Source organism: Anarhichas minor, unplaced genomic scaffold (assembly GCF_050575085.1).
Source record: "Anarhichas minor isolate MPS153535 unplaced genomic scaffold, ASM5057508v1 ptg000058l, whole genome shotgun sequence".
In the NCBI taxonomy this organism is placed as follows: Eukaryota; Metazoa; Chordata; class Actinopteri; order Perciformes; family Anarhichadidae; genus Anarhichas; species Anarhichas minor.
In genome coordinates, this window is record NW_027466504.1 from 10,268,817 (window position 1) to 10,296,289 (window position 27,473).

Genomic DNA, 27,473 nt, shown 5'->3' on the forward strand with positions numbered 1-27,473 from the left:
TATCGCTCTCTGACACACTGTGGACCACAGAGAGGAGGATGCACATGCAAAGCAAGAAGTCTGCAGGGACAAGGGGCCAAGGATGCAGTAGATTGTTGGAAGAAATCATTTAATTGGTCGGAAAATTGTCTTTTCTTGTCGTTTTTATTTTGCATTTGTGAAGCGATAACATAAAAGAGAGATGTAAATAATCGAATGAATGAACGCTGTCCCACTAGCATGGCTTACTGGGACACTTGAAAAGAACAGATTCATGTTATTAATGTGCTTTACATACTATGACATGTCACAAGGTCTGCTGTGTAAAAAGGTTGTTTACACGTGTTTCTGCCTGCGCTAACGGTGGTTGCTAACATTTCTAGTGGTATAGTTGAGGTGTTGCCAGGTGGTTACTAGCTGTTACAAGTTGACAAATGAAGATTGCGGTGGTTTCTAGGTTTTTTTCTTGTTTTCTTCTTGATGAGTTGCTACGTTGTTGCTATGGCGTTCTTAATTAGCTGCTCTTCAGCAGACTGCTGCTTCCTTGAAAGCTGACGAGAGTTACTAAGTGAAGAGATGGTGAATTGCCATGTTTTCCCCAAAGTAAAAGATATTTAATTATATGTACTTCAAACATATGTAACTGAATTGATTCTGCTAAGAGATACTCTGTTTATAGTACATAGGTATTTATATTTAATATGTACATGCATATTTGATACACCTAACACCATCCAAATGTGTACCCTTTGGATGTTAATGAGGCCATGATAACCTCATGTTTACTCATTGATTATTAATGATGGTGAATTTAGTCTGAATGACTGAAATAAAAGAAGCTCCTCATAACAACTGCTTTGTAAGGTTTCATAATGCTGTCTTAATTAGATGCTTTCGATCACCCACACACCGTATGCCAAAAAGTCATACTGTATGTGGGTGGATGTTTGGTTGTTTCGTTTTCCGGTGTTTATCGCAGGATTTATTTACTCGAGTAACATAAATTAGCCATTGTACGTTTTTTTGTCCAGCACAACTGGGAAGAACATTACTAGATAGGTACACTGTAATGTTTTAGCTGAAGATTTCTGCTGAAACAAGACCACTGTATATATTAAATGAGGACTCGTGCTCTGATGCTTACAAAACGGCCAAATCAACATTTATTTGCTATTCTAATTGGTAACAGTGAAAGCATGTTGCAAAGAAACTGGAGTATGTGTCCTGCCATCTCAAAGTTGAATTGTATTTTAAGATCGAGCTCAGAAAGCTTCCAGTATTCTGCTGCACTCTGCTGGTGGTAAAAGACCAGCACAGATTACAGAGCCAAGTAGGATGCTTCCCTTACTGTAATATATATATATATATATATATATATATATATATATATATATGTATATATACATTTCAGTTTTGTTAAACTTATTTTAAGGATCTTTGCGGTCTGATGAGGGCAACATATACAGTTTTTTAAAATATTTTTTAGGTGACTAAATTATTACATCTCATCAGCTGGGAGCTTTTACAGAAGATTAATAAACACAGTTTTAAAAATGACAACTAAGAGTGTGTGTGTGTGTGTGTGTGTGTGTGTGTGTGTGTGTGCGTGCGTGTGTGTGTGTGCGTGTGTGTGTGTGTGTGTGTGTGTGTGTGTGTGTGTGTGTGTGTCGTACCAGCCTGTCTGAACAGTGAAGCCGGAGTGTTCCTCAGCAGCGAGCGTGCTGGTGTTGCGGTGGAGAGGACGGGGCTGCCGCCGGGCGACAGGACTGAGACAAACAGTCAGGAAAAAAACAACACTGACAACTCTGATATTATTAATGAATGCTGGTGGTTTAGTTTAGTTTAGTTTATTAACTGGATCCCCATTAGCTGACGCCTTAGCGGCCGCTAATCTTCCTGGGGTCCACAGAAAGGACAAAACGTAATACAAAACATCCAAAAACATGACGTGAAACAAACAGTTAAAATAGTCGGCCTACAATCAGAATAGTAAAAATAATAGAAAATAAAAATAGTACAGTCATATACATAGTGCAATCAAAGACTAGGATGTATATTGTCGTAACCGACCATATATACACAGTGCATCCGTAATTTATACAAAGAAGGACCAGGAGACTACAAAAGGGAAGGGAATATTTGGGCTAGGTTTCCACCACACAGAAATACTTTTTGTTGTATTTGAGCATTCAATTTTTTAGTCAAAGAACACAAAATGTAAAGAAAGAAATATATAAACACAAGGTGACGTCTTCAAATAACTTTTTACATCCTACTTGAAGTTAAACACACACACATTCTCCCCCAGCTGAAGGATACAAGCCACCTTCTTCCTCCTCCTCCGTGCAGCGATCGTCAACTCGTCTCGAACCACCGGAGACGGCAGCTCACTCTGACCCCTGCAAGGAAAGACGAGTACGTAAATACATACGCAACAAATAGTACTTCTTACCACGAAGTCCCCGGCACTGAAAGTATCATGTACCATGCTTCTGTAGTTAAGTTTTTATCGTTTCATTCAATACCTTTCATTGCAGCACAAAAACTTGAATCTGTTGGTGTTTATATTTCATATTTTAATGTTCATTATATGATGATTTGAGGGGTGAAACTTTATAGTAAAATAAACTTAATTTCTGAGGATTTCTTCGAGATGGAAGACCGTAAAGGACTCGAGTGTTTTAGTAAAAGGAACCTTTATTATGGCAGCGTTTATATATTGAGCTTAAAGCAGAAGAAGAAGTTATTTGCTTGTAATGAAACGGAGGAAGTTATGTTGATGTTTGACAAATGTTTCCAGCTGGAAGAAGTACTTTAGTAGAAGTAGTAGAGTAAATCTGTTACAAGTTAATTCTACTTACGTAAAAAGTACAAGCATCAAATAATACCTAAAGTTGTCATTATGCAGAAAGGCTCATTTCAAAATGATAAACTTTTTATTTTTGAATGCAATAATGTGTTAATGTTGCAGCTAAACGTGGAGCTACTTTTAAAGAATACTGCTGAGTATCTTAAACTATAATAATACATGTTCAGTTGTTGTTTCTTGTGTGTTGATTTAATGGTGTTTTTCAATTTCAGTTTAAGTGAATTGAATTATGAATTTCAGTGTTTCTTGTCTGTGTGTAATGATCGTCTCATCTGTGTAATGAGACGACTAGCCATACTGTAGCACGTGTGGTAAAATAACACACGTAAAAGTGTTGTCTCTGTTGCAAATATTGAACGATTTTTAATTTAAGCAGCAACAACAATCGGCAGGATATAACATTCATTTTTTTTATCCATAGCAAATTGAGTATTTTTAGGTATAGCTACAATCAAAATGTCCCGACAGCTCTGGTGGAGATGGACTCATCCTGAGGACGGCTGCTGTCTTCCAGATGTTTTTACGCTCAAGTCACTACCGTTAGATCCTCACTGATCTTGATGAGAGATTTAACAATTAATGAAGGCCTAATTAATGAAGTTTACGAGGCTGTGCCACGTGCGTAAAATGCGCAGAACGCCTCTTTCAATGTGGAGACACATCGATCCTGCTGCTGTGTGATGACTAGTATTGAATAAACGAAAAGGAAAGAATACTAAATACAAACAAACGGCGTGCACATACACATTAGTGTGAAGATAACACGGATTTAATTTAAAAAAAGTTGTGGTATGCAGATAGCACAGTATTGATCTAGATCCAGGAGGTGGCAGCAATGCCACGTAATTGATGCCGTAAACCCCAAAGACGAAGAAGAAGAAGAAGTGTTCTTGCTCCCCCTGAAGAAGACACATGTGGAAACGTAAATAAATAGAGATTGATGAAGTGAACAGTGTGTGTGTGTGTGCTGTCCTCCTCCCTTCAGCCAGAGAAGAGTTCCAGCAGTTTTATCCAAACTCTTGCATGAACATTTGTCTTCATCAGACACAATATTACTAGAATAAAATAATATTACTAGTATCAAGCCATGCCATGTGTATATTTCTGCTTTATGTGGTTAATTTCTCAAAATGTTGGACTGTTACTCTACTATATATACTTCTCAATATGAAGCAACACTAAACAGAACAAGATACGTTTTTTGGACCATGAATGCAGCTTAAGAAACACTGAGTGGTCAGAAAGAGGCTGACGTGATGTGAAATGCAACAACAGCCCTGTAATGTATGTATCCTCTGTATTAGAAATACAGTTTTGAGGAAAAAGTACCCCGCCCTGAACGCTAAGGAAGTCATGTTGACACCACGTGACTTCACGTTGTACTGTACTCGCTTGTCATTGGCGGAGGCTCGTGTCCACTCACACAACACTCGTGTATCTTTCCCGCGAACTGGTGGATGCTCTCGCGCCCTGACGCTGTCTTGCTAGCTGTTGGAAGACGCACGGAGGTGTCGCCGTCCGGATTATCTCAACAGTACAGTAATAGCAGGTTTCGAACTCGCACACATGGCGAAGCAAAGCTCCCTTTTCAACTTTTTCACCAAGTCTCCGCCGCCGGTCTCCAAGCCGAAGCCGAGCCCCTCACCGACCGAGGCGGACCTGCCTTCCTCCGTGGAGAAGTCCAGCTCCTCTCCGAAAGAGCAAGCTAATCAGACACCGCAGCGAGCAACCAAGACCAGCAAAGTCAAACCGAAAAGCAACGACAAGTCTTCGAAAGGAGGATTCAACAAACTATTTGGCGACAATGCCCCAGCAGCCAAACAAAGGTGAGTTAGCCGTGATAAGGCTGGGAGCCGTGTAATTGCTGGAGACACGTGTTTCACTGTGTTCACTTTCTGCTAAAGATTATCTGCATCCTGCAAGGCCCCAAAACATGCGTTTGGTTAATCGTAAGAATCAGCTTTAACTTCCTTTGTTTTCATTTGAGAGGTTAAGTTGGTCATGTTTTCAATCGTACTTGAAAGTTAAACTTTCTTTCTAATCACAGACGACTTGATGAGTCCTGCAGACTCTGCTCGCGTGAGTGTTCTTTTAGTGCTTAAATCTCTGCTAATGTCTCCAGTTTAACAAGGCAGGATGCAGAGATGAAATGTTAAACATACCAATGACTGTCACTTGTCAAAGTGTGGCAATGTGGACTGTCTGAAGCCACATGAGCTAATGCTGGTGGTTACTGCCCCCCCCCCCAGCATGTTAGGTAACATCATGCTTCACATCAACTCAATCAATGGAAAATAACTCCGCAAAAAACAAATGTATACTTAAAGCATGTGAATAATATTTTTGATGTTAAGCCTACTTACGCTTTGAAGTTTCCTATATATCACCATTTTACCTTTTTATAAATTGTTGCTTTTTTAAGTTATATTGTGGGGTTTAAATTGGCACCTTGAAATAAATGTTGTATCACTTATTCCCGTATAATTCCCGTGCATAGTCTACGCTTTCTTTAGTCATAAATCAGTTTAGTCGAGATATTCAAAGGACAGTAGTTTATTAATTTTACTGGTAGAAGTGCAGATGTTTTCCAGTTTCATAAACAGTTGTTGATCACACATCATCTTTCCAGAGCTGCAATGTTATGTCCGTTTGACACAATCTTACCGTAGATGTCGATGACCAGCAGGAGTAGTTTGAGGATTATTTAGACGAATGCCAGTAAGACGAGCTGTTGACTGTTCTACACATGGGTTGACACTCTTACTTAGTTGACTATGATATGCACGTATTGGTGTAAACCAATGTACTGACTGACTCTCCTTCCTTCAGCAGCAACACATGCACATTCAGTGCTGGTGCCCTTGTGTGGGCGAAGCTCGAGGGACACCCCTGGTGGCCGTGCATGGTGGTACCCCAACCTCTGACTGGACAGCAGATGAGGGGCCGCGGTCGGAACCAGCGCATACACGTCCACTTCTTTGATGAACCCACTACTAGAGGATGGGTCAGCACCAAGTATATCAGAGAGTACCACGGTGGGCTACAATTCATCCCTTAATCAATGACCATTCTAATCTTAACGCTGTAACTAAGATGTGCTTTTCCTCACAGTCAGCTACATGACAGTATTTGCTATAGTTTAATGATAAGTTGTCATTTTTTACGGTTCTGCAGGCTCCGACAGCAGCGATGCTAAAACAGGAGGGGTGTTCTTCAGCGGCAAGCCTGCAATCCGTCGTTCAATGGAGCTTGCTGATGGAGTTATGTTTGACAGCCCTGAAAAAAGACTGAAGATGCCTGTCTGCATGGATCCGTCTGATGAGGAAGAGGAGGAGGAGGAGGAAGATGATGAGGAAGAAATGGAGGTAACTTTGTGATAATAATTGATGTCTATGTCAGTAATATGGACATAAAAGTCTGTATTTACTATGTAATTACAATAGTCAGTGTAATAACTCTTCAACACTAGTTAAAAGGTCAGTATTACAGGTTGGATTATTTTATTTTTACCTCCATTTTGTTGTTTGTTTTAGGTTGACGGGTCAACGGTGAGTGATGAAGAGGGCAGTGATGAGGAAGAACAGAAAAATGAGAAAGTGAAGTCATCCAAAGTCAGTCTCCGTTCATCCCGTGTTTCAACAGAAGAGGGAAATAAGGCCAAGCGCCGCCGCATAATCGTAGCTTCCGACAGTGATGGATCAGATGAGGAGTTCAAACCAGAAAAGGCTGCGTCCAGCAGTGAGGAGGAGGAGGAGGAGGAAGCAGCAGCAGCGGTGAGCAGTGAAGAAGGCAGCACACACGAGTCAGAAGCAGAAAGCCCCATCAAGCCTGTGAAGCGCAAACGTCCGGCAGAAAAGCCCGCTGCTGCCAAACCTAAGACGCCCGCTACCCCGTCCAGCGCACCAAAACGAGCTCCAGCAGCCGTCACATTCGACACAAAGTCTCGCCTGTCGGCCTTCTCGGCCCCCGACAGCTTTGAGAGCCAGGCCAACGGATCCGGCACCGGTGGAGGCGCCACAGTTTGGGACCACGAGAAGCTGGAGTGGTGTCAGGACGGCAGGAGGAAGGACAGCCGAAGGCGGCGGCAGACCGAGGACGACTACGACCCCACCACCCTGTATGTGCCGGAAGACTTCCTCAACAGACTCAGTCCCGGTATACGGCGGTGGTGGCAGCTCAAATCTCAGATGTTCGACACGGTCGTTTTCTTCAAGGTGGGGAAGTTTTACGAGCTCTACCACATGGACGCCGTGATCGGAGTCAATGAGATGGGACTGACTTTCATGAAGGGGACCTGGGCGCACTCGGGCTTCCCGGAGATCGGCTTTGGCCGTTTCTCTGACGTCCTGGTGCAGAAAGGCTACAAGGTGGCCCGCGTGGAGCAGACGGAGACTCCAGAGATGATGGAGGCACGCTGCAAGAGCATGGCCAGGCCCACGAAGTTCGACCGCGTGGTGAGAAGAGAAGTGTGCCGAATTATCACTCGCGGTACCCAAACCTACAGCGTGTTGGACGGCGCTCCCTCCGAGAGTCAGAGCAAGTTCCTGCTGAGTTTAAAGGAAAAGGCCGAAGAAGAAAGCTCGGGATGTTGCCGCACCTACGGAGTCTGCTTCGTCGACACCTCCGTGGGTTATTTTCACATCGGCCAGTTCCCAGACGATCGTCACTGCTCCCGCCTGCGCACCCTGATCGCACACTTTGCCCCGGCCGAAGTGCTCTTTGAAAAGGGGAACCCATCCGTCGAAACGCGCAAAATACTCAAGGCCTCTCTGTCCTCTGCTCTGCAGGAAGGACTCAATGCAGGCACCCAGTTCTGGGACGCTCAGAAGACTCTGAAAACCCTCTCAGAAGAAGATTACTTTAGAGAGGCTACTGGCACGGATCAGGAGACGGGGACCAACTTCCTACCCCCTCTTCTAAGAACGATGACCTCTGAGAGCGATTCCCTGTGCCTCACTCCTAAAGAGGGCTGTGAGCTGGGACTGTCGGCACTGGGCGGATGCATTTTCTACCTGAAGAAGTGTCTGGTCGACCAAGAGCTGCTCTCTTTGGCCAACTTTGAAGAATACGTCCCCGTCGATGTGGAGCTGGAGAAAGCCGCCGGACCGGCCAGTTTTTTTGCCCAGACCCGTCAGCGGATGGTCCTCGACGGAGTGACTCTGGCCAACTTGGAAATCTTTCAGAACGGGTCGGGAGGAACTGAAGGGACGCTGCTGGAGCGCTTGGACACCTGCTCGACCCCGTTCGGCAAGAGGCTGCTGAAGCAGTGGCTCTGCGCTCCTCTGTGCAACCCCACGTCCATCAAGGACCGGCTGGATGCGGTGGAAGACCTGATGAGCGCTCCGGCTCAGGCCACCGAGGTCTCAGACCTGCTGAAGAAGCTCCCAGATCTGGAGCGTCTCCTGAGTAAAATCCACAGCATCGGCACCCCTCTGAAGGGCCCGGATCACCCCGACAGCCGGGCGGTGCTCTACGAGGAGGTCACCTACAGCAAGCGCAAGATAGCGGACTTCCTCTCGGCCCTGGAAGGTTTCAAAACCATGCAGGAGATCATCACCGTCCTCGCTCCAGTGTCGGGTGAATCTCAATCCGCATTGCTCCGTCAAGTCGGCCATCCGAAAAGTGAGGAGGACGGCCTCTTTCCCGACCTCTCTGCCGAACTGAGGCGCTGGGAGACAGCCTTCGACCACCAGAAAGCCCGCACCACCGGGGTCATCACCCCCAAAGCGGGCTTTGACCCGGAGTTCGACCAGGCTCTGGCCTCCATCAAGAGCTGCGAGCGAGAGCTGCAGGACTACCTGGACCAACAGAAGAAGAGACTCGGCTGCAAGAACATGTCGTACTGGGGAACCGGGCGGAACCGCTTCCAGATGGAGGTGCCGGACGGCTTCTCCAAGAGCACCGTTCCCGAGGAGTACGATGTGAAGTCTACGAAGAAAGGCTGGAAGCGCTACGTGACCAAGGAGACGGAGCGGCTGTTCTCAGAGCTGCAAGGGTTCGAGGAGAAGAGAGACGCGGCCCTGAAGGACTGCATGAGGAGGCTCTTCTTCAACTTCGACAAGAACTACAAAGACTGGAAGACCGCCGTGGAGTGCATGGCGGTGATTGGTAACTACATTCTTTTTGTTATTGTTAATCCGCATTATTTTTTTATTGCATGCATCAATGAAATGTCTCAAGTGATGCAGCTACATTACTGCAGTACAAAACACAAAGTATTGTTTGTCTTACAAACTGTTTCTCAGGAAAGAAAGTGTGTCGTCGGGGGTTTAGATAACGAGTTTGCGTAGCAGGTGTTCTGCTCTGAATAAGTTTCCTACAGATGTTACAGATGTGCCTCCATAATGTGCACTAAACCTGCTGCTGATGCACCAGTCGGAGTGCTTGCTGTCGTCGAGTAACTATTCCATTATTGAAACTTGGCAAATTTAACAGTAATTAGTTTGTTTTTCGCTCTTGTGTAAATTGTGCACTTGTGTTTTTTTGTCCTGACAGAATGAGAGATGATTGTGTAGTTTATCACTGATCTCTGGTGCAGTGAGATAATGTGCTTTGTAGTGTGCTTTTCCTCCCACTAGATCATCGCGCTGCCACGGGTTATGTTTGGTTTTATTTATGTAGTATTATGAGCAGAGCTGCAAAATCATGCCATAAAATATTAAGAAAGCAGGTAGCTAATTTACAAAAAAAAAGTAGTTTTCAAGTGTTTCAGTGCCTCTGTTTAACCCCTCTTCCTTCTCTTACTAATGAATCGTCAACTGTTTTCCAGATGTGCTGCTGGCGTTGTCCCGCTACAGTCAGGGCGGAGACGGGCCGATGACCCGGCCACAGGTGGTGCTCCCCGAGGGGGACGACCAGGTGCTGACCTTCCTCGACCTCACCGGATCCCGCCACCCCTGCGTCACCAAGACCTTCTTCGGCGACGACTTCATCCCCAACGACGTCTTCATCGGCTGCCCCGGCAGCAGTGAGACCGACGAGGGTAAGGAGCACGCCTCCTGTGTCCTCGTCACGGGGCCCAACATGGGCGGAAAGTCTACTCTCATGAGACAGGTAAATCATTTATGGATCTATATGCTGTGTATGAAACTACAGGAGCAAGTGATAGACCCAATCTATATTTCATATTAAGACACTGTGCTGCTCTCTCTGCACAGTGTGGACTTGTAATCATCCTGGCTCAGCTGGGTTGCCATGTTCCCGCCGAGAGCCTGCGCTTTACACCGGTCGACCGGGTCTTCACTCGGCTGGGAGCCTCCGATCGCATCATGGCTGGTAACACCATGAACTCCTGCAATGTAACGCATACGTCTCAAGCTCTCATCTCGTGGTCTAAGCTTGTACTATCTGTGTCTTCTTTAGGAGAGAGCACCTTCTTCGTGGAGCTAAGTGAGACTGCCAGCATCCTGCACCACGCCACTAAACACTCGCTTGTGCTTCTGGACGAATTAGGTTGGTCTCTGTTGCTTATTCGTAGTAACGGGGGAACGTTATGGGCAGTCTGCACTGTTTTTGTGGTGTTTTTCGGAGTGCAGCCATTCAGCTGTGATTGTTTGCAGGGAGGGGCACAGCCACATATGATGGCACAGCGATCGCCAGCGCTGTCGTGAAGGAGCTCGCTGAGAAGATCTGCTGTCGCACCCTCTTCTCCACACACTACCACTCGCTGGTGGAGGACTACGCCAACAACCCCGCTGTGCGGCTGGGCCACATGGTGAGTACATACTGCACAGGCAGCTTTGGAATGTTAAAATGTAAAAAAGCTTTTATTATACAATTATCATTAGACTTGTATTTGAACATTGCATCCTGTCTGTTTTAACCTGAGTGTAAACCATGAGCCCTGGTGCTGAGGATGACGTCCCTGTGTCGTCCCTTTTCAGGCGTGCATGGTGGAGAACGAATGTGAGGATCCGAGTCAAGAGACCATCACGTTCCTCTACAAGTTCATCACTGGCGCTTGTCCCAAGAGTTACGGGTTCAACGCCGCTCGACTCGCCAGCCTGCCAGAGGCGGTCATCCAATCAGGACACAGGAAGGCCAGAGAGTTTGAGAAGAGCACCGTCAGCCTCCGACTCTTCAAGTATGTTTTGGTATTTGGGGTCGTGGGGGGGGGGTCTTAATAAATGCAGAAAGCTTAGTTACGAGCTTTTCCTCCCTCGCCTCTTGTCTTGCAGGAAGCTCTGCCAGTTTGCTGAAGACGCCACACCGGGAGGAACACACTTCTCTTCCCTCGCTCAGATGCTCAACGCCCTGTAGCTTAAAAACACGCTTTGTTCTCGCTGAATGTTTGTTTCCTCAGCACTCGAAAAAACACTACTGTAATGATCTAATAAAGTTTATTTTAAAAAAAATGACAATGTTTCATCTAGGAAATTAAACCCTTTTAATTCACGCTAGCGCCTACATAACGGTTATTGAATACTTCACAATATATTAAGTCTAGATGTTATGATACATGCATACATTTCAGTCTGTATGAGAACCCACAATCACCAGTACACATGAGTGGGGAGGGGCGATGAAACCATATAGCGCTGTGTATGGATACTTGTTTCAGCTTCAGCAGAGTGAAAGCCTTTGAAATTCTCCAGCAACATTGGTAAACAAGGGAAAACATCAAAATGAGCTGAGCTTTCACAAGACTCGTCTCCGCTTCTTTGACATAACTCAAAGTATCTTAACAGACCAAGAAGCAGCATTTGTGCCTTTTATTAAAAGAAGAAAATAAAACCACATTGATTCTAAAACAGGTTAAGATGTATATAGATTTTATAGTTAGTCAATGTACCACAGAAGTTACAACCATCCAAATGTTTAACGGCTGCATAATAATGCTTCTCTTATGTGAAGAGAGGAAAGAAAAAGGCTGCATCTTCAGAAGAATGTCATGTGGTCATGTGGCTAAACAACGTCTCTCTTCCTGTAAGTTGGGTTTAACGTGACGGGCCAATACGAACAGAATAAACAAAATATGCATAGATTATGTAAAAGAACAGAAACCTGTTCAGCTCCCATACAGACAAACATTTATGGTGCTACTCCAAACAAAAAGAAAATATATATATACAAGTCTGGTGAAAGCACATTTCAGCATCGGTATTGCAAATGTAAATGAGTCAACATTGCTGGAGAAAATGTTTAGTGTTTTCCTCTTTTCTCTTTCACAGAAAGAAGTTGGATACTGCGACATGTAGAATTACAGCTATTCTAAAAGGTATATAACAAAAAAAACATAAAATAAAGACATTCAAGTACAGTAAGATTTTTGCATGAAAATACAAAACTACACAAAAAGCATTAAAATCAAATCTCAACAGTTGTCTTGATGAAAACAAAAAAAGCTGAAGTGCTAGGTCATTTTTGCCGTACATATCATACGAGCACGTCGGTTGCCCAGTGATGGAAGCATTGTTGTATTTGGGGCCTTTTTTTGCCTCCTCGTGAGAAAAGTTGTGCCTGTTCTGACGGAGCGTCTGTACATGGCTGCAGTATTTTGTTCTGTTTCCTAAAAGCAGGTGAGCCTCTGCGGCTTTTTGTCCATCTCTCACCAGCTTCACCAAACCGACACGCCCACAAACCCTGAGTCAGCTGCTCTCTCCCACCGATGTCTTTTTTTAAAGTCAAATAATTGAAGAAAAAAAGCGAGGTGTCCAAAATCAAGACTTTTTTGTTTTTTCTTAAATGTCTCCTTTAAGCATATTCATGTCCAAGTCTTTTTTTTTTTTTTTTTTTTTCTCTAAGTCGCTTAATATGCTCTGTATTGTAGTTTGGATCTCCTCCTCCACTGCACAACGTAAAGTGTCTTTTGTCCATTGAAGCGCACGAGGAGCTCGGGTCTGGAGCTCAGTTGTGCTGCAGTGTGTTGGACTCTATAGGAGGAGCGGAGTCATACAGTGTGTCTGTGTCGTGAGTCGGCTCTCCAGCTAATGTGCAGGGATTTGACAGCGTCCCCGCTCCACAGTCACAGAAGAATCTGCAAGAGGACAAATTATGATGTTAGTTAAACTCCATTTAGAGGGGAAAAAAAACAATATACCCAAACCACATCATTGGTTATTACTAATGTGGGTCAATTAGACTGACCTATCGTGTCGGATGAACTCCACGTCGTGCCCTTGGTGACACTTCTTGATGCAGTTCACACAGATGGCGTTGCGGTCTGTTGTGTTACAGGTGTGACACCTGTGGGGGGGGACCCAAAATTGTGTTTGTTCACGATCGCAAAAACAGGCAAACAGTTGACCGCGAGTCACCTAGATTGCGAGTATGAACATAAATTACCTGTAAAAATCGTGCATTGGGTAGCTGGTGTAACTTGAAATCTTGTACAGGCACTGACCTCTGCTCACAGCCTTTTCAATGGCATCCTGATTGTTCATTATTTTATTATCTGGAAGAAAAGAAAGCAGAGGAGGAAATTGGTACGTTGTGATCCGTTTACAGGGTTTGTCAAAAATGTGTGTGACCAAGAGAGCACCTTTCATTGTAACATTGACACCCGATGCAAGAAACAATCCGCCGAAGCGATTGTTGAAGATCTGATTGCCTTCTAGGGTCGCTGTGGCGTGATTGGTGATCTCAATACCTAGCAGTAAAAAAAAGAAAGAGTTCATATTAGAGTCCCCATTAGCGAGGCATACTGTACCTCATTAAGAAGTGTTTGTGAGGACGTTTACGTGATGACAGATTACAGACGGGGTGCAGGTGTTACTTACCTGCCGCGAAGCCGTCAAATATTCGGTTTTTCCGCAGCACGGGGTGGCTGTTGGTGCTAATTAGGACTCCTGCTTGGGCGTTTCGGAAGATGTCGTTTTCCTCTAACAAGCCTGAAGACAAACACAAACCACTGACGTGAAAATGTAACCGTACGAATGTCTTAGAGGTACAAAGTGCGTAACTGACGTTATTTGTCAGGATTATGAAAATCTATTTAACGATTTAAATTCTCGTTTTGGAGAGGAACACTAAATGTAAACACAACTTTTTTTTGTTTCGCAGACTGTGATGAGTATCCATTAAATAAACGGAGTTACCTCGTCCTCCGTTGAATATACAGATCCCACCGTCCCGCCCGTCGTGGATCTTGTTCCTCCGTAGAGTGGGGTTGCTGTCGGTCTTGATCCACACTCCCGCCATCGCATTGTCAAAGATCTCATTGTCCTCAATGAAGCCTAAGCCTGAAAAACACATTCATGTTGGCAACAGGGAAGAACTGTTGTAAAGCGATGTGGGTAAAAAACAAACAAACAGAAAAGACGTCTCTGCTTCTCACCTGAGTTGTAAACCAAAATGCCTCCATTCTGGCCTCCCCAGATCTTGTTCCGCCTGATCTTGGGATTGCTGCCGGTCCTGTCAAAAGAGGGCACACGAGGGACAGATGATCCAAAGCTAGCTAGTTAGCTTCACTGCTGAACTCAACACCAGGACAAAAACACAATGATGCAAACTTTGTTTCATTGAGGTGATTTTTTTTTACTGTAGTATTTCACGAACCTAATTTGAACTCCAGAGTACATGTGATTGTAGATATCATTGTCTTCCAGCACGCCGTGGCCATTGTCATAGAAGTAGACCCCGACCTGTTTAAATAACAGTGAGAATATGAATTAGCTCAGATTTATTCCTGGTATCAAAATGCATTTTATTATTATTTTCTTTCAATATGACGGAGCTACCAACATCAGATCATAAGTTTAAAATTATAGACAAGTAAGCCAGTTTGACATTTTGTGGTGACATATATGAAGTATGACATAAATACGCCAGTGTGACTACATCACACCATATACCAGAATACACCTCACGAAGGTGTATTTTCCACTTTACATTCCTTTCTCATCAGTTGACTTGTGACTGGCCTGTCATCTCACCTGCTTCCCGCTGTGTATCCGGTTCCTCCTCAGGACTGGCGTACTGCCCGTGGTCACCCACACTCCTGCCAGCGTGTTGCTGTACACCTCGTTCTCCTCGATGACGCCTTGTCCCTTTTCATGCTGTGTGACACAAAGCAGCCGAGCATCACTGCTAGGTTTCCAAATTGCAGCAGAAGAAAGCTGCACAAGTGAAAACCGTCCAAGATGTCAGAAAAAAAACATTGTGACTCCGTGGGTTTATATTTACCACATATATGCCGCCATGCTGGCCGTCGTGGATCTTGTTGTGTCGGACAATGGGGCAGCTGTTGGTCCTGATCTGGATTCCTGCCAGGGCGTTACCGTAGATGTCATTTCCTTCAATGAGGCCTCGGCCGTCCCCGAAAATATAAACGCCACCTTGGTTGCCATTGAAAATGGCATTGCCCCTGTATTAGGACAAAACAACTCATTTAGGACACCACACAACTGTGGATGGACCAGAGCCCAAATTGATACCGTTTTAAATGACACGTTGAAGTTAGTGTTTGACCTTTGACCGCCGGGCCACACTGACCTTATCGTGGGGTCACTGTTGGAGGTGATCCACACCCCGGCAAAGTTATTTGCATAGATCTTGTTTTCGATGAACTGCCCGCGGCCCTTTTCGTGCACGTAGATGCCCCCCGTCTGACCGTGATGGATCTCACAACGAACCACCGTCGGGTTGGCGTACGCCTTCACCTCAAAGCCGGCTATGCGGTTCCTATGGATGTTACAGCTCTCAAAGTAACCCTGGAGGTGTACAGAGGAACACGACATTACTGTACGTCCGATCAGAATACTTTGCATTCCAAAGAACAAGAACCCTTTTATACTTCCACAGTAACTGCAGTGCTGCGTCGTTACACCATACGCTGTCTAATCATACCTGAGTGAACACAGTTGAACACAAAGAAAAACAAGTATTTTCTATCTCACCATGCCGTGGTCGAATGTAAAGACGCCGACGTCTCTGCCGTGGTGGATGTGGTTCCGTCTGATGATCGGGTTGCCGTGGTTTTTAACCCAGATCCCGGCCAGAGCGTTGTTCGAGATCTCGTTGTCTTCGTATATTCCCTGAACAACGAAACACAGTTTAAAGCTTTGAACACGTTCATGTCCACTTCACAGTTATTTTTTACCAATTTGTTTTATTTTATCATGCTATCACGATGAGCTCTGCAGCTGTTGGTCAATCAGTCTCAGTGTCATGCTTTGTACCGTGGGTGAAATGCGTGCGTTACCTGTGCATGGTCAGTGATGTAAAGACCGACATTTTCACAGTCACTGATGTTGCAGTGCTTGATCGTGGGACACGCCCCCTGGCCGCTGACACAGACAGCCGACCCCACTGGAACGAGCAGGACAGAGACGCATTAGTGCACCGATACCCACGTCAAAATGTGCAACCATCAAAAAGCAACAAACACGATCATTCCTCTAAACTTAATGTCAGCTCAAACATATTCAGTGTTTAGAAGTAGAGCAGTGATTCCCAACCTTCTTCTTCTTATGCGTCCTGTGGCCCCTTTGAAGGCTGGGAACCACTGAAGTGGACCAAAGGAGCAGCTGCCTTACCTGTGCACGTGCTGCGTATGATGCAGTGGTCGATGATGGGACTGCAGTTGACTGTGATCTCTAAGCAGTGGTGTGCATTGTGGTGCTGGGCGGATTTGTCATCAGGATTGAACTGCAGCAGAAACAAACCGGCTCTCAACAACTGGGACAATAGTCACTGAATCTAAAGATGACAATTGCAAAAGGATGGACGTACAGTGCTGCACATGTTGGCTATGTAACCCTGAAAGAGAGAAGAGAGAGAAAGCCCGCTCACCCTGATGGTCATGTATCCAACATAAGCATCTTCTGAGCCTTCCATGAATACAAATGTTGAGTCTCTGGTGTTCTCTATGATGACCTTCTCTGCTACTTTACCGGGAGCTGCAAAAATAATCAGAAAGGTTCAGTTAGAGACGAAACAAATGCACAATGGATCTGTGACCACGACTTCACACACACACACACACACACACACACACACATACCGGCTCCAATCATTGTGATGGGCGACTCGATGTAGATCCATTCGTCTGTGTAAATGCCAGAGTGGACGAATATCAGGCCATCAAAGTGAGGCTCCTGACCCCCACCCAGAGCGTCCTCAATGGTGTCATAGTACTGGAGTAAAACATGGAAACTGAGATCAATGACTGGAGCATCAAAAAAGGACAAAATAAAATGGTGGAAAGAGTGGACATACAAACATGTTGTCTCTCCCTTTGTATCTGGCAGGATTACTGTAGAAGTGTTCTGCAAAGCCCGGCTTCACATGTGCTCCTTTATACTAAAACATAAAGAATATTCACATGATTATTCACACACTGAAGAACAAAATAATTCATACTGAGCAATTAGAGAGACAAAGAAATTGCACTGATGTGGAATTTTGGACAAGACGGGGAAACCATCACTAGAAAAATGCCTGAGACAATGTTGTCCACGGAAAACAATACTAAAAAGGTCAATATATCACGAAGGAATACAGTTTAAAAACGTAGTTGTCCTCCATCCCCTGCTTACTGAATGTCACCATTATGGCCTGTGGTGTTGCCCTTTCACGTGACATTAGCTCTCTGTACACACGAGGATTTAAAGTCACACTGGAGGAACTTTTGGCAACAACAAAAAAATCAATGTAAAGATTAAACGAAAGCAGAGTGGATCTTGTCTCCTAAACACTGCCTTTTAAAGTTGATCAATTCTGTAATTTGCTGAGTGCAGAAGCAACTTGTGCTCAATGGTCCCACCCCACATCTCTCAACTTCTGGATTCTTTTTCACATCATTAGGTTTCAAAGCACTTTAGAACAGTTTGAGTAGGTTTTCTTCTAGTGTTGAGTCAGCGTTACGACATATATCTAACATAAAGACCATAACATCTATAAAGAGTAGTGATAATAAAATGTGACATCAGATGGTTCGGAGGACAAATGTGTTTGTTAAAGTTACAACAGGGCAAGACTTCAGACTGTCAGTGGCTCAGTAAGCCCACAGGAGGATCCATACCAGCTGCTGAAAGCTTTCCTTCCACGGGTTCGGCTGCTCGTACTCTTCTGGGTTGATCTGGTAGAACTTCCCCGCCTCAGGGTGCATCATGGGACGCGTGTATTCAAACACTTCCATGTACAGCCTCTTCCTGAAATGTGAAGGTGAAAAAAACGACAATTAACACCATCCTGCTCTCATTTCTGTCTCAGTCTAACATACAGAAGCTCTTGCACAGTACACTCATATATATATATATATAATAGTCTCACCAGAGGATATAGAGTATATTTATATATATATATATAATAGTCTCACCAGAGGATGGGGTCGTTGGCCAGCTCACTGAAGCGCTTGCACACACACGCTGCGCGGCACAGGTCCTGCTCCAGCAGGTACGAGAAGATCTTTAGCACCACCTCGTCTGGAAGCTTTTCCTGCAAATACTGCTCTGCTGGAGCTGCTGGGAGGAGGAGGACCGTGGAATTAGAATAAAGAACGGGGTTTTGGGTGGGGTTAGACAAGCTGCAACCATAGGAGCGTATTTATAGCAAGGTCCAGAACTAACCCTCAAGTCACAATAGCAACGAATCTCTGCAAAAAGGATGAATGCGCATAACAATCCGAATTGCCCGAGCTTTGTCCGAATACATTGTTCACATTTTTTGGGGGGTTAGGATGTATATACAAGGCTACAAGTACAAACAAAGTGTTGATCCAATGTTGATGTAAACCCCCTCAAAGACCATAAAAGCTAAAAGTCAACACTTGACCCTCAGTCACAGCTTAATTACAACAATTCTTTCGTTTACTCCACCAGAGTGAGCATTGCTTTACCAGCCCGGCTACAGAAACATGAATCAATGAACAACGTTTTAGTCCTGCTTCCTAGTGAAGTTCAGGGTGTGTAATTAAAACACTGAATACTGTATTCTACGACGAGACGCATTTCAATAAGTGAAGCTTTTAAATGCTATTTGTATATTACATATAATTATCATTTCTCTTTCAGGGGTAACCCGCTTGTTTCAATTCATGGACAAAAACACTACTTCCTCACACATGTGCCGGCTGTGCGGACTATATGGAGGCCTTTACTTTTGTACGTACATAAACAAAACAAAACGCTGATATTTGTGTCGCTTTTTGTTTCCAACTTTAAAGAAGATGAAACAAAAAGATGCAATGTGCAGAAAAAAAGTCATATTTGCTGTTAGGAAGCCATTTTTGTTTTAGAAACGGATCACATTGAACTACTGAGTGGAGAGCCCAACATGAGGCGATGTGACCGTTTACTCGGACACCACAAAGCCATGTATGATGAGAGGAGAGCCACAACCAAATGCCACCTAGACAAACATCTATTTCGGATGCTTTGGCAAGCGCTGCACCGTACGCGAAAGACTCCAAACGCCACAAATAACAGACTATACTTTGTTAAACTCATGGTGCTACTTCATGTCTTTACCAACGAGGCTTTTAAAGAGAAGATCCATTACACTTCTACTTTCCCCAGGTTTCCATCCCAGAAGTCGACACTAAGAGAAAGCTACGCCTGGACTACAGAGTGAATACAGCATCACAGGGCCGTGCTGCTGATACCTGCTGCACACCACCGTGTGCAACACTGTATCAACATGCATACAAATCACATTACAGAAATAGGATTTATGCAATAGACAGCTATCATGTTGTAAAAAGGAAAGCGAAACATACAATTTTGCAAGAAAACTGAACAAAAAAACAGGTCTTTACAAGACACTTTGTATAATGCATAACTGTCCAATATATATGTCCCCGATTTGATATTTGATGGGTCACCTCAGTGCCGTCATTGTACTTAAGGAAGAGTAATTAATCCTTAACCTGCCCCTCACACCCTGTGGAAATCACAACAATGAATGCACCCTTGAGGAAGATACACAGCCTTCCACCTCTCGAATAACGTGTTCCTAATTACCTGGTACGTCTTGACACTTTCCTGAAACTCTTGGGCGCTTAGGTCGGTGTCCAAAGTTTTCTGTGGCTGAAGTGGAAGCACCCTGCAGATAGAAAAAAAAAGTCAGTGGAGACATTTAAACATTTAACTATTGTGTTTTCTTAAAATAGATCATTATCTTTAGGCGATCTTTTAAGGATTCCTGGTAGATGTACCTCCATGTTAGTCTTTGTCGGACACACTGTTCTCTTGGGTAGAGACTTTCTTCTAAGTTGGTAGGGACTATTCTGAGCTCCTGGACCGGATTCTTCTGCGACCATATCTGCAGGAACGTCCTCATCTGCAAATGGCGTAAAAAGGGTAAAAAAAAAAAAAAAAAAGGTAATTTCCAATCCTATTAATTTAATCAATCTAAAATATGGTACGATAGTCAGCAGTGGGAAATACAAAACATGTTGTTGATGTGTTGCCAACAACTTACACATGATGTAGCATTTCAAATATGCTTATTAAAACAGCAACTGGATATTCCTGAGCTAACACTAGAAAGCACTATGTCTAAACACACAGTGTGTATTCACTTGTGTCCTATAATCACTGCTGTGGAGCCCATGAAGCATAGCTTGATTTGCAATAATGTTTGTTTACTTGTGTGTATGTTTCAGTACTTTAATTGAACAAAAGACATTTTAACAATCAACTTGTTGTGTTTGCCATTGATTAGATGTAGAGCTTTCAAAGACAAATGTGTCAGTAATAATCAATACACTATAACAACACATTACCAGAGGCAATTGCATAAACAGTATTTGACAGCAGGTCACAGAACATAAGTACAAAAAAAAAAAGTAGATTTCTTTATTACCTGCTCTGTATGCTACAACTTGATCACAGATCCCATCAAGAGAGGATTCACTCAACAGAACAACCATAGCATAAATCCTGAGCTAAAGAAGACCTCTATTTATAAGGCTGTTCACCATGGCATACTGAGTGGACAGCTACCCCAAATAGGAGATACAAACTCTGTCTTCTTGTTGCTCTGGTTGCAAGGATGACTCTCCTCGGCTACGAGGCCAGTAACCACTACAAACGACGTAACTCTGTAGCTGTAAACTGAAATAACGGATAGGTTCTCCTGCTTTGTTTAACCAAAACAAACACATTTAAGACCAGAAGTGTATATCAAAGTCTACACCATATGATAAGAAATAGACAAAGATACTGTTGTCGATCTGTTACCGACCACAATATCATTTATTTATTGAATGTCGCCTTAAAATGACAACTCAGCTATACTGTGGACATCTGGGCAGAGGGAAAGGTCCCATGGCAGCTCATGACTGATAGATGAATTGAGGCAAGGTGAAGCACTAAAAAAAAAAAGCTGATAAATCATTATTTGGACGACAGGTCATTCTCCAATAGATTGTTTTGGCAACATAATCACATGATTACCTTAGTTGTTTTGTTATGTTTACTATCACTTTTGTGAGAAACAAGAGTTAATAACCCTCTGCTGCTAATTGCAATTCAATAATGCAAGATCCAACAGAACAACCTGTCACTTGTCCGCCAAATATCGTTTAATCAGATTCAGCAACAAACCGATTAATGCTCCCCAGATTGAGATAGCAACTATGATTGCAGAGCATCCTTAGCTAGTGTTTACTTTAAAACACTGCAGTCAATCGCTCTCATTGCACCGTCTGCTGTCACACAGCGGTTCAGTAGGGAAAAAAAACATAATGGGACTGAATCGTAACAGTGACGTGGTTACATTAACAAGAAGCATGATATCCACGCATTTTCATTTTAATATTGCCAAATACAACGTTAAGGGCTGGTGCTTTTATAAAACACGCCAGAGCGCAGATAGCTAGCCAAACATGCTAATAATAACAGCTATGTTAGCACAGGCTAGGTCCAGTTAGCATGCTATGACAACTGGCGAAACCACTTTGTGTACCCTTCCTCGCGTTTGACACCCATGAATGTAGCTAACCATTGTCTATCGCCTGTCATTTCACCGGTAATGTAACATTAGCTGCCAAAAACGAAATTCAGCAAAGATATGAGGTCAGATAAGAAAAAGAAAGGCCGTCTCGGAGCAAAAAACAAGCAAAACAAAGCGCGGCCTCAGTGCTAGGGACAAACATAAAAGCATCGGCGTTTCCTGACTGCAAAGAGACCCGTTAAGACTGCTGTTCACGTTAACCCCATAGTGTTGTATTGCAACAATTAACGTTGGCGGGGTGCACACACTGCATACGAACATAAATAATGACGTTACATATAAATGTTCAAGTATATAACACAATTCCACCCTAAAGCTAGCTGTTTGACAAGCCGTTCCGCAATGCTAACGCTAGCTAAACGAAGCTAACATCACCTCTTTCCTGGTGGTTCCTCTCCGGCTGTACCGGGCGCGGCCTCGAGACTCGTCTAGGTCTTCTGCTAACGTTACTTGCTCTGACGGAGTTCATTTGCGGTGTTGGTAATCCTAAAGAAACGTCGAAGCCTTCACAGCAGAAGAGGCGACTCTAAGCACATCATCTATGTATTTTTCTTCAGTATTGCACGATCTGCCATCTTTAGCCGTGGCACCTGGAGAAAACAACGTATCGCCGTGTGTTATTCCCGTTCCTCTGCACTGGTGTTACGTCTAGCCCCGTTCTACTGTAGCAGGAGGAGCCATATCAGACAGGCACAGTCCGTCAGGCCTTTCAGTCACATCACATGGGAGGACCTCTCGCCGTCAAGTCGTTCACGGCGGTCTATTCAACGGTGATTTGTATTTACGTTTGAAACTCAACAGGATCTGAACCATTCATGGGAGAATCAGCTGTCCGTCGCAGCAGCACTCTACTTCACATTTAGGCCTACACGTTTGAGCTGAACAATCCTTATAATAATCCTGGTAGGTGGAGGTAAAGTGTCTTGCTAAAGGGCACATTGGCAGTCTCCTACTTGTAGAGGAAGACAAACCTTATCCTACTTATCTCCCAGTTGATCAAGGAATGTGAGCTTTCCCACATTGTTTAATCTAACAGATTGACATCTATTTATGATTGCTGTCAGTGACACCAAAATACCTAATAGCACACATCATATTATTATTTTGTCATGCTATGATAGAGTTGACCACTCTTTATCCAACAAAATGTATATCTTATTAAACGATGTGTGTGTTGCTTGATCTGGGACCTATAAAATAACATTTGATTCATAATTAATTCAGCATAATCTGCAAAAATACATTGAAAATAAAATACAAGATTGATCTGTGAGAACAGATCGGTCCCTCAGTGATAAGAAAGCTGTCCTTGTCCAATTCGAAAACCATACTAGGCTACTGAAAGTTCCTTGAGCTGAGAGAAGAGGCAATTAAGAAGATCATTTCTCCACAGAGATCAATAAAGTGTCTCATTATTATTTTCATGCATACTTTGTATGAAGTGATAAGAAGCGGGCTTGGTTAGAAAGCAAAGCTGTCAATCACGTAATCTTAAATTGCATAGTGTCTCAGATAATAACATTGTTGAATGAAAATGAGAAACTCAGTGTTTTGAGGTCACCTTAGTATTGATCCACTGTTCTGTCACATTAAGAAGAGTCTGTTGAAGTGATTTGGCACCTGTTAAGGATGCTCTGAGGTTTTACAACAGGCTGGGAGGAGTCTGTGTGTGTGTGTTCCACACCAAGCAAAGAAGAAGACTGTAGTGATGCTCACTTTTTAGTGGAATTGACAGCTGGATGCTGAGACGTTTCTCTCATGACGGCTGAGTATAGAATAAAACTTCACATATTTCCTCCTTTTCGTTGTTCAAACGGTACCAGAAAAAAACATGTTTTCAGAGTCCTTGTTCAGGTTGTGAGGAGGAATAAACCTCATGGCCTCCCAAGTCAGCATGTCAACATTTTACCCCTCAGTTCCCAGTTTTTATGATTTGGTGCAAACAATCATGAAGTGAATAAATTGAACACTTTGATCTGACAGAACAAATGCTAGAGTGTAAATGTGGAAATAATAATATAGCCACACATACCAAACCTACGCAGCAAATTATCTTATCTGACAATTCACAAACGTGTTTCAACTGCAGGTGAAATGACACCTGACTTATTGCAATTTGAAAATTGGGTATTTTATATGATGGTGGTGCTGTTCAGCACCATACACTGGAAAGGGCCTCACCAACACATTCTCATTCCAACTCGTCACATACTGACGCTTCGTCAGACCCATTGGCGTCACATCTTAACCAAAAACACCACACACAGTATATGAGAAATTGATGGAATTTTGTCACTATTATGTAATTATTTACACCTGTGCTTCTGTGATAAACGTTTTTAAAAAAAGAGAGAAAATAAGATGTGTATGTAGAAGAGTATTTTTGTTATCTTTCTATTTTTTATGATAAGTTTGGGTTTATTGTTGCTCTCCTCAGTTTACATGAAATGAGCATACTGTTGCACAGTAGCCTGGTTGACCACTAGATGTCTCTTCATCTCTACCTCATGGTATTCACTGCATGCTGTGCGAAGATGAGCTTCCCATGATACTTTGCCTTTGGTCTGTCTTTTTGTCTCTCCTGTCTGAACGCTGCTTCACCTTTCACAGTTTTTTACGCTAAAATATGACTTTTTCTTCACATACATTCTGAGCAGTCACTATCTTTTCTTTCCACACCCCTTGCCCCAGGATGCTGCTGTTTGTCATACTTAAAAGTGTCAAACTGCCACAAATGCACTGAAGAATAATCTCCCCTCTGACAAACCTCAGTCTTTTTGACACTGCTGAACCTTGTGATTGTGTAAATATTTCCCTTGTAGGATACCAATATGTGCCTGTGAAGACGACATGGTAATTAATAAGCATATTCTTTGGCTGATCTAAATGAATACTGTTCCACAGACTAATTAACTTCCTACAGTGAATGAGTCACACTGAGCTGCAAAACTACCCTGCAACTGCCTTTAGGTGGCAGCATCATCCCAACTGATGCAACATCTTTAGTTTTCCTACACATTTGTAGTTTTTAATAATAACTGTTGAAGCATCTGTTTGCTGTCATATTGGATTGTTTTATGCCTACAATCAACTCCAGGCCAATCAGCAGGACCATCTGTGATTTGTTGCGCCGTGGTCATTGACCCATCGGTGACTTTGTCCGTCTGTCTGCCTGATGAGGTTAATGGTGATTGACCTCATGAAAGGAGTCAGCTGAGAGTCTCGTGTCGGACATTGAATTGAACAAAACCCTTAGTACCTCTAGCCAACATTGGCTTCTGTTTTGCCACCAACTGAAGGAGTTCTTGTTTTGGTTTTAGTCTTGTGTCTTTTAATGTTAAATCTGAAGTTATGTGGTTATGAAATATTGAATCAAGCTGATCCTTTTTTTTGTGAATGGACGTGTTTTGTCAGCGTTAAATGTGAATGACAAACAAACAGGCTCTGTGTTTGTAATGCACTAGCGGTTGTCCTGTGATGATAAAATGGTTAGACTCAATGTTGCCATGGCCAGAAGGAACATTTATGTAATCTTTATTTCGGTAAGTCATTAGGTAAGTTCTATTTTTCATACTGAATCACCAGTCCTCTTAGAATAATACACTAAATAAATATGACTTTCCCTAAACCTGGAGCATGGGGAGCTTAACTGTCAAGATATCCGTTGTTTTCAACAGTAATCTGTTGGAGATATGACAGTGAGGCACATGTGTTGGCTTGGTAACCAATCTAGTATCCAGTGGCAACAGAGGTCTATTGAATGCTGGGTGGCTCTGTATTGGCTGGTGTGCCCACCACTCTCCTGTGTCACCAAGTGACAGAGGCACATCCATGTAGCAGCTCTGAATAATAGTGGGGTTGTGTAATATTCAGCTCAGGAGTCAATAATGTGTGTGTGTGTGTGTGTGTGTGTGTGTGTGTGTGTGTGTGTGCGTGTGATCGTGGAGGGGTCATCCAAGCACTGATATTACAAATACTCTTTGTGCTCAACCACTTAACGTAGGCCTACTGGCCTGCAGGCTGTAGCACTCTTGTTACTTTATCTGTCTCTCTATCAGATGCATACAAATACAAACACAGTTTATGTTTAAGTCCTTATTTCAAACAACATCTCTGCTTTACATAATCTCCACTAATGCAAATGAAAACACGTTTCAGGATTGTCTCCGCTCTTCGCCATCATTGAGCTCCATCCACATCTGAAGGCATCCACTGGGGCAGAGGCAGACACAACAGGACAAGCGTCTTTGTCTCAGAGACTCCTGTCTGTCAGAGACCCCCCCCCTCCTCCCAGCCTCTCCTCTATTCGGGCGGCTGTTACAGAGAGGGCAGATGGCTCATTACCATAAATAGGACAGAGAGAGAGAGTGAGTGAGGGGGCCGTGCACACCGACCAACAGGACCATGCCGCCCAAAACCAAGGAAATGGGAGGCCGTTGCTAGGAGAGAGGAAAGACAGCTTTATGGCAACACAAAGCTGATTCCCCCATCCGACCTCATCTCGCTCCCACCCCCTTGTTCCCCGCTCTGGGGACCGAGCCTTGAATCTGCTGGTCGGGGACAGATGGTCGATGGGCCCCAACGTCTCTACAGCTGGACACAGGCTACAGTGACACAGTAGGCTACAGTGACACAGTCAGACCTGGCAGGACTGAATCACACCTCCTCCTGTCCAACCTATGAGGAGCCGGAGCAGAAAGGGCTGAAGCATAAGAATAGATCCACACTTGTTGCCCGCAGGAAATGTGTGGCTTCACAATAGATGATAATATGTCAAGAGTTTGTCTTTGTAGTAGTGTAATGCTCTCCCCGGGATGAAAATCATTCACCAAGGATAATCACGGGTTGTATCTTGCTTCTCTACTGTTGCTTTTTACTTCCTAAACAATGAATGGAAACAATTTGGTCATTCCTCACATGGGGAAGTTCTAAAACGATACACACACCCACACAAACACACACACAAAATCCCAACATGACTCTGACATAAGGTTGAAAGGTCGAGAACAGCCAACTGTCTCACAGACAGGAAGGAGGAGAAATCAATTAAGAAAACAAGAGAGTCTAATCTAAGTAAATAAGAAATGCATAGAGATACTTAACACGTATTGAATGGTTGTTTTGCCAAAGTTTGATTTGAGATTACACACAGAAATCTGCTTAATTCCTTGTCATTTGCCGTGATAATTAATGTTGGATAGATTAGATTTGGGACATTTAGCATATTGTCCTTGGGGAACGGGGCAGGCTGTTTGACAGCATCACATGTATGTGTTGGGAGGGAAGAGGGATGGGAGAAGAGGGAGAAAAAGGACAACTCACCAGAACGAGCGAAAGAAAGCGTGGCAGCAGCATGACAAGTAAGCAGAATAGAGGCGGTCCTGCATCACCTCGCCATCCGCCCTGGTTGCATAGGAACACGAGGGCCATGCCTACCCTGCAGACACACTCCTTTCCTCTCTCCTCTGCCACGCTTCATTACACAGTGCTCAGCCAGGCACAGAGAGGCACTGCACCACTTTCTCCACACTACAGCCGTGTGCCCGCTCACAGCCAGGCTCCCCGCAGACCCAGGCCGGGTATAAAATGCCCCTCAGGCCTCGGGTCACACTCATTTTAAATGCATAGTGCAGAGACAACATTGGGAGGTCTGCACTGGTATCATACACCAACCTTTTTTTTTGTCAGATGAAAGTGAAAAGTGGACATAATAGCGGATGTTCACAAT

General features: G+C 43.8%; 2 protein-coding genes across 8 annotated transcripts; one reads left to right on the forward strand and one right to left on the reverse strand.

Annotated features, from left to right (window-relative positions):
* The first annotated feature begins 4,276 nt into the window (after positions 1–4,276).
* On the forward strand, positions 4,277–11,224 carry msh6 (mutS homolog 6 (E. coli)). Of its 4 annotated transcripts, none has more exons than XM_076076722.1 (10): positions 4,277–4,674; positions 5,678–5,883; positions 6,023–6,213; positions 6,382–8,956; positions 9,618–9,901; positions 10,006–10,123; positions 10,211–10,300; positions 10,408–10,562; positions 10,732–10,931; positions 11,026–11,224. In XM_076076722.1, exons 1-10 carry the CDS (start codon positions 4,415–4,417, stop codon positions 11,105–11,107), a joined length of 4,161 nt encoding a protein of 1,386 aa, XP_075932837.1. In that variant the 5' UTR covers positions 4,277–4,414; the 3' UTR covers positions 11,108–11,224. The 4 variants fall into 4 exon arrangements, with proteins under 4 accessions (XP_075932837.1, XP_075932838.1, XP_075932835.1 ...); XM_076076723.1 differs by having other exon boundaries at positions 5,681–5,883; XM_076076720.1 differs by having other exon boundaries at positions 10,006–10,300.
* On the reverse strand, positions 11,173–22,414 carry fbxo11a (F-box protein 11a). 4 transcript variants are annotated; one of them, XM_076076725.1, is made up of 22 exons: positions 22,121–22,411; positions 19,944–20,068; positions 19,750–19,831; positions 18,108–18,249; positions 17,811–17,940; positions 17,006–17,089; positions 16,791–16,923; positions 16,580–16,686; positions 16,324–16,435; positions 15,990–16,096; positions 15,685–15,822; positions 15,281–15,498; positions 14,972–15,152; positions 14,722–14,844; positions 14,345–14,430; positions 14,124–14,200; positions 13,885–14,028; positions 13,567–13,677; positions 13,329–13,436; positions 13,133–13,241; positions 12,935–13,033; positions 11,173–12,824 (listed from the first exon to the last, which is right to left on the reverse strand). In XM_076076725.1, exons 1-22 carry the CDS (start codon positions 22,212–22,214, stop codon positions 12,695–12,697), a joined length of 2,640 nt encoding a protein of 879 aa, XP_075932840.1. In that variant the 5' UTR covers positions 22,215–22,411; the 3' UTR covers positions 11,173–12,694. The 4 variants fall into 4 exon arrangements, 3 of the variants coding, with proteins under 3 accessions (XP_075932840.1, XP_075932839.1, XP_075932841.1); XM_076076724.1 differs by having other exon boundaries at positions 18,108–18,252; XM_076076726.1 differs by lacking the exon at positions 22,121–22,411 and adding an exon at positions 20,594–22,055 and having other exon boundaries at positions 18,108–18,252.
* Positions 22,415–27,473: the final 5,059 nt, after the last annotated feature.

What these genes read in the sequence shown, in the direction of transcription:
- fbxo11a (XM_076076724.1), bottom strand. Translation starts at nt 22,214, where the DNA reads ATGAACTCCGTCAGAGCAAGTAACGTTAGCAGAAGACCTAGACGAGTC. An exon ending in AACAGTGACCCCACGATAAG is followed by an intron (nt 15,153 to 15,280) that starts GTCAGTGTGGCC and finishes GTCCTAATACAG; the next exon opens with GGGCAATGCCATTTTCAATG. An exon ending in AGCATGGCGGCATATATGTG is followed by an intron (nt 14,845 to 14,971) that starts GTAAATATAAAC and finishes TGTGTCACACAG; the next exon opens with CATGAAAAGGGACAAGGCGT.
- msh6 (XM_076076720.1), top strand. Translation starts at nt 4,415, where the DNA reads ATGGCGAAGCAAAGCTCCCTTTTCAACTTTTTCACCAAGTCTCCGCCG. An exon ending in GCCCCAGCAGCCAAACAAAG is followed by an intron (nt 4,675 to 5,677) that starts GTGAGTTAGCCG and finishes TCCTTCCTTCAG; the next exon opens with CAGCAACACATGCACATTCA. An exon ending in TGTGCTTCTGGACGAATTAG is followed by an intron (nt 10,301 to 10,407) that starts GTTGGTCTCTGT and finishes GATTGTTTGCAG; the next exon opens with GGAGGGGCACAGCCACATAT.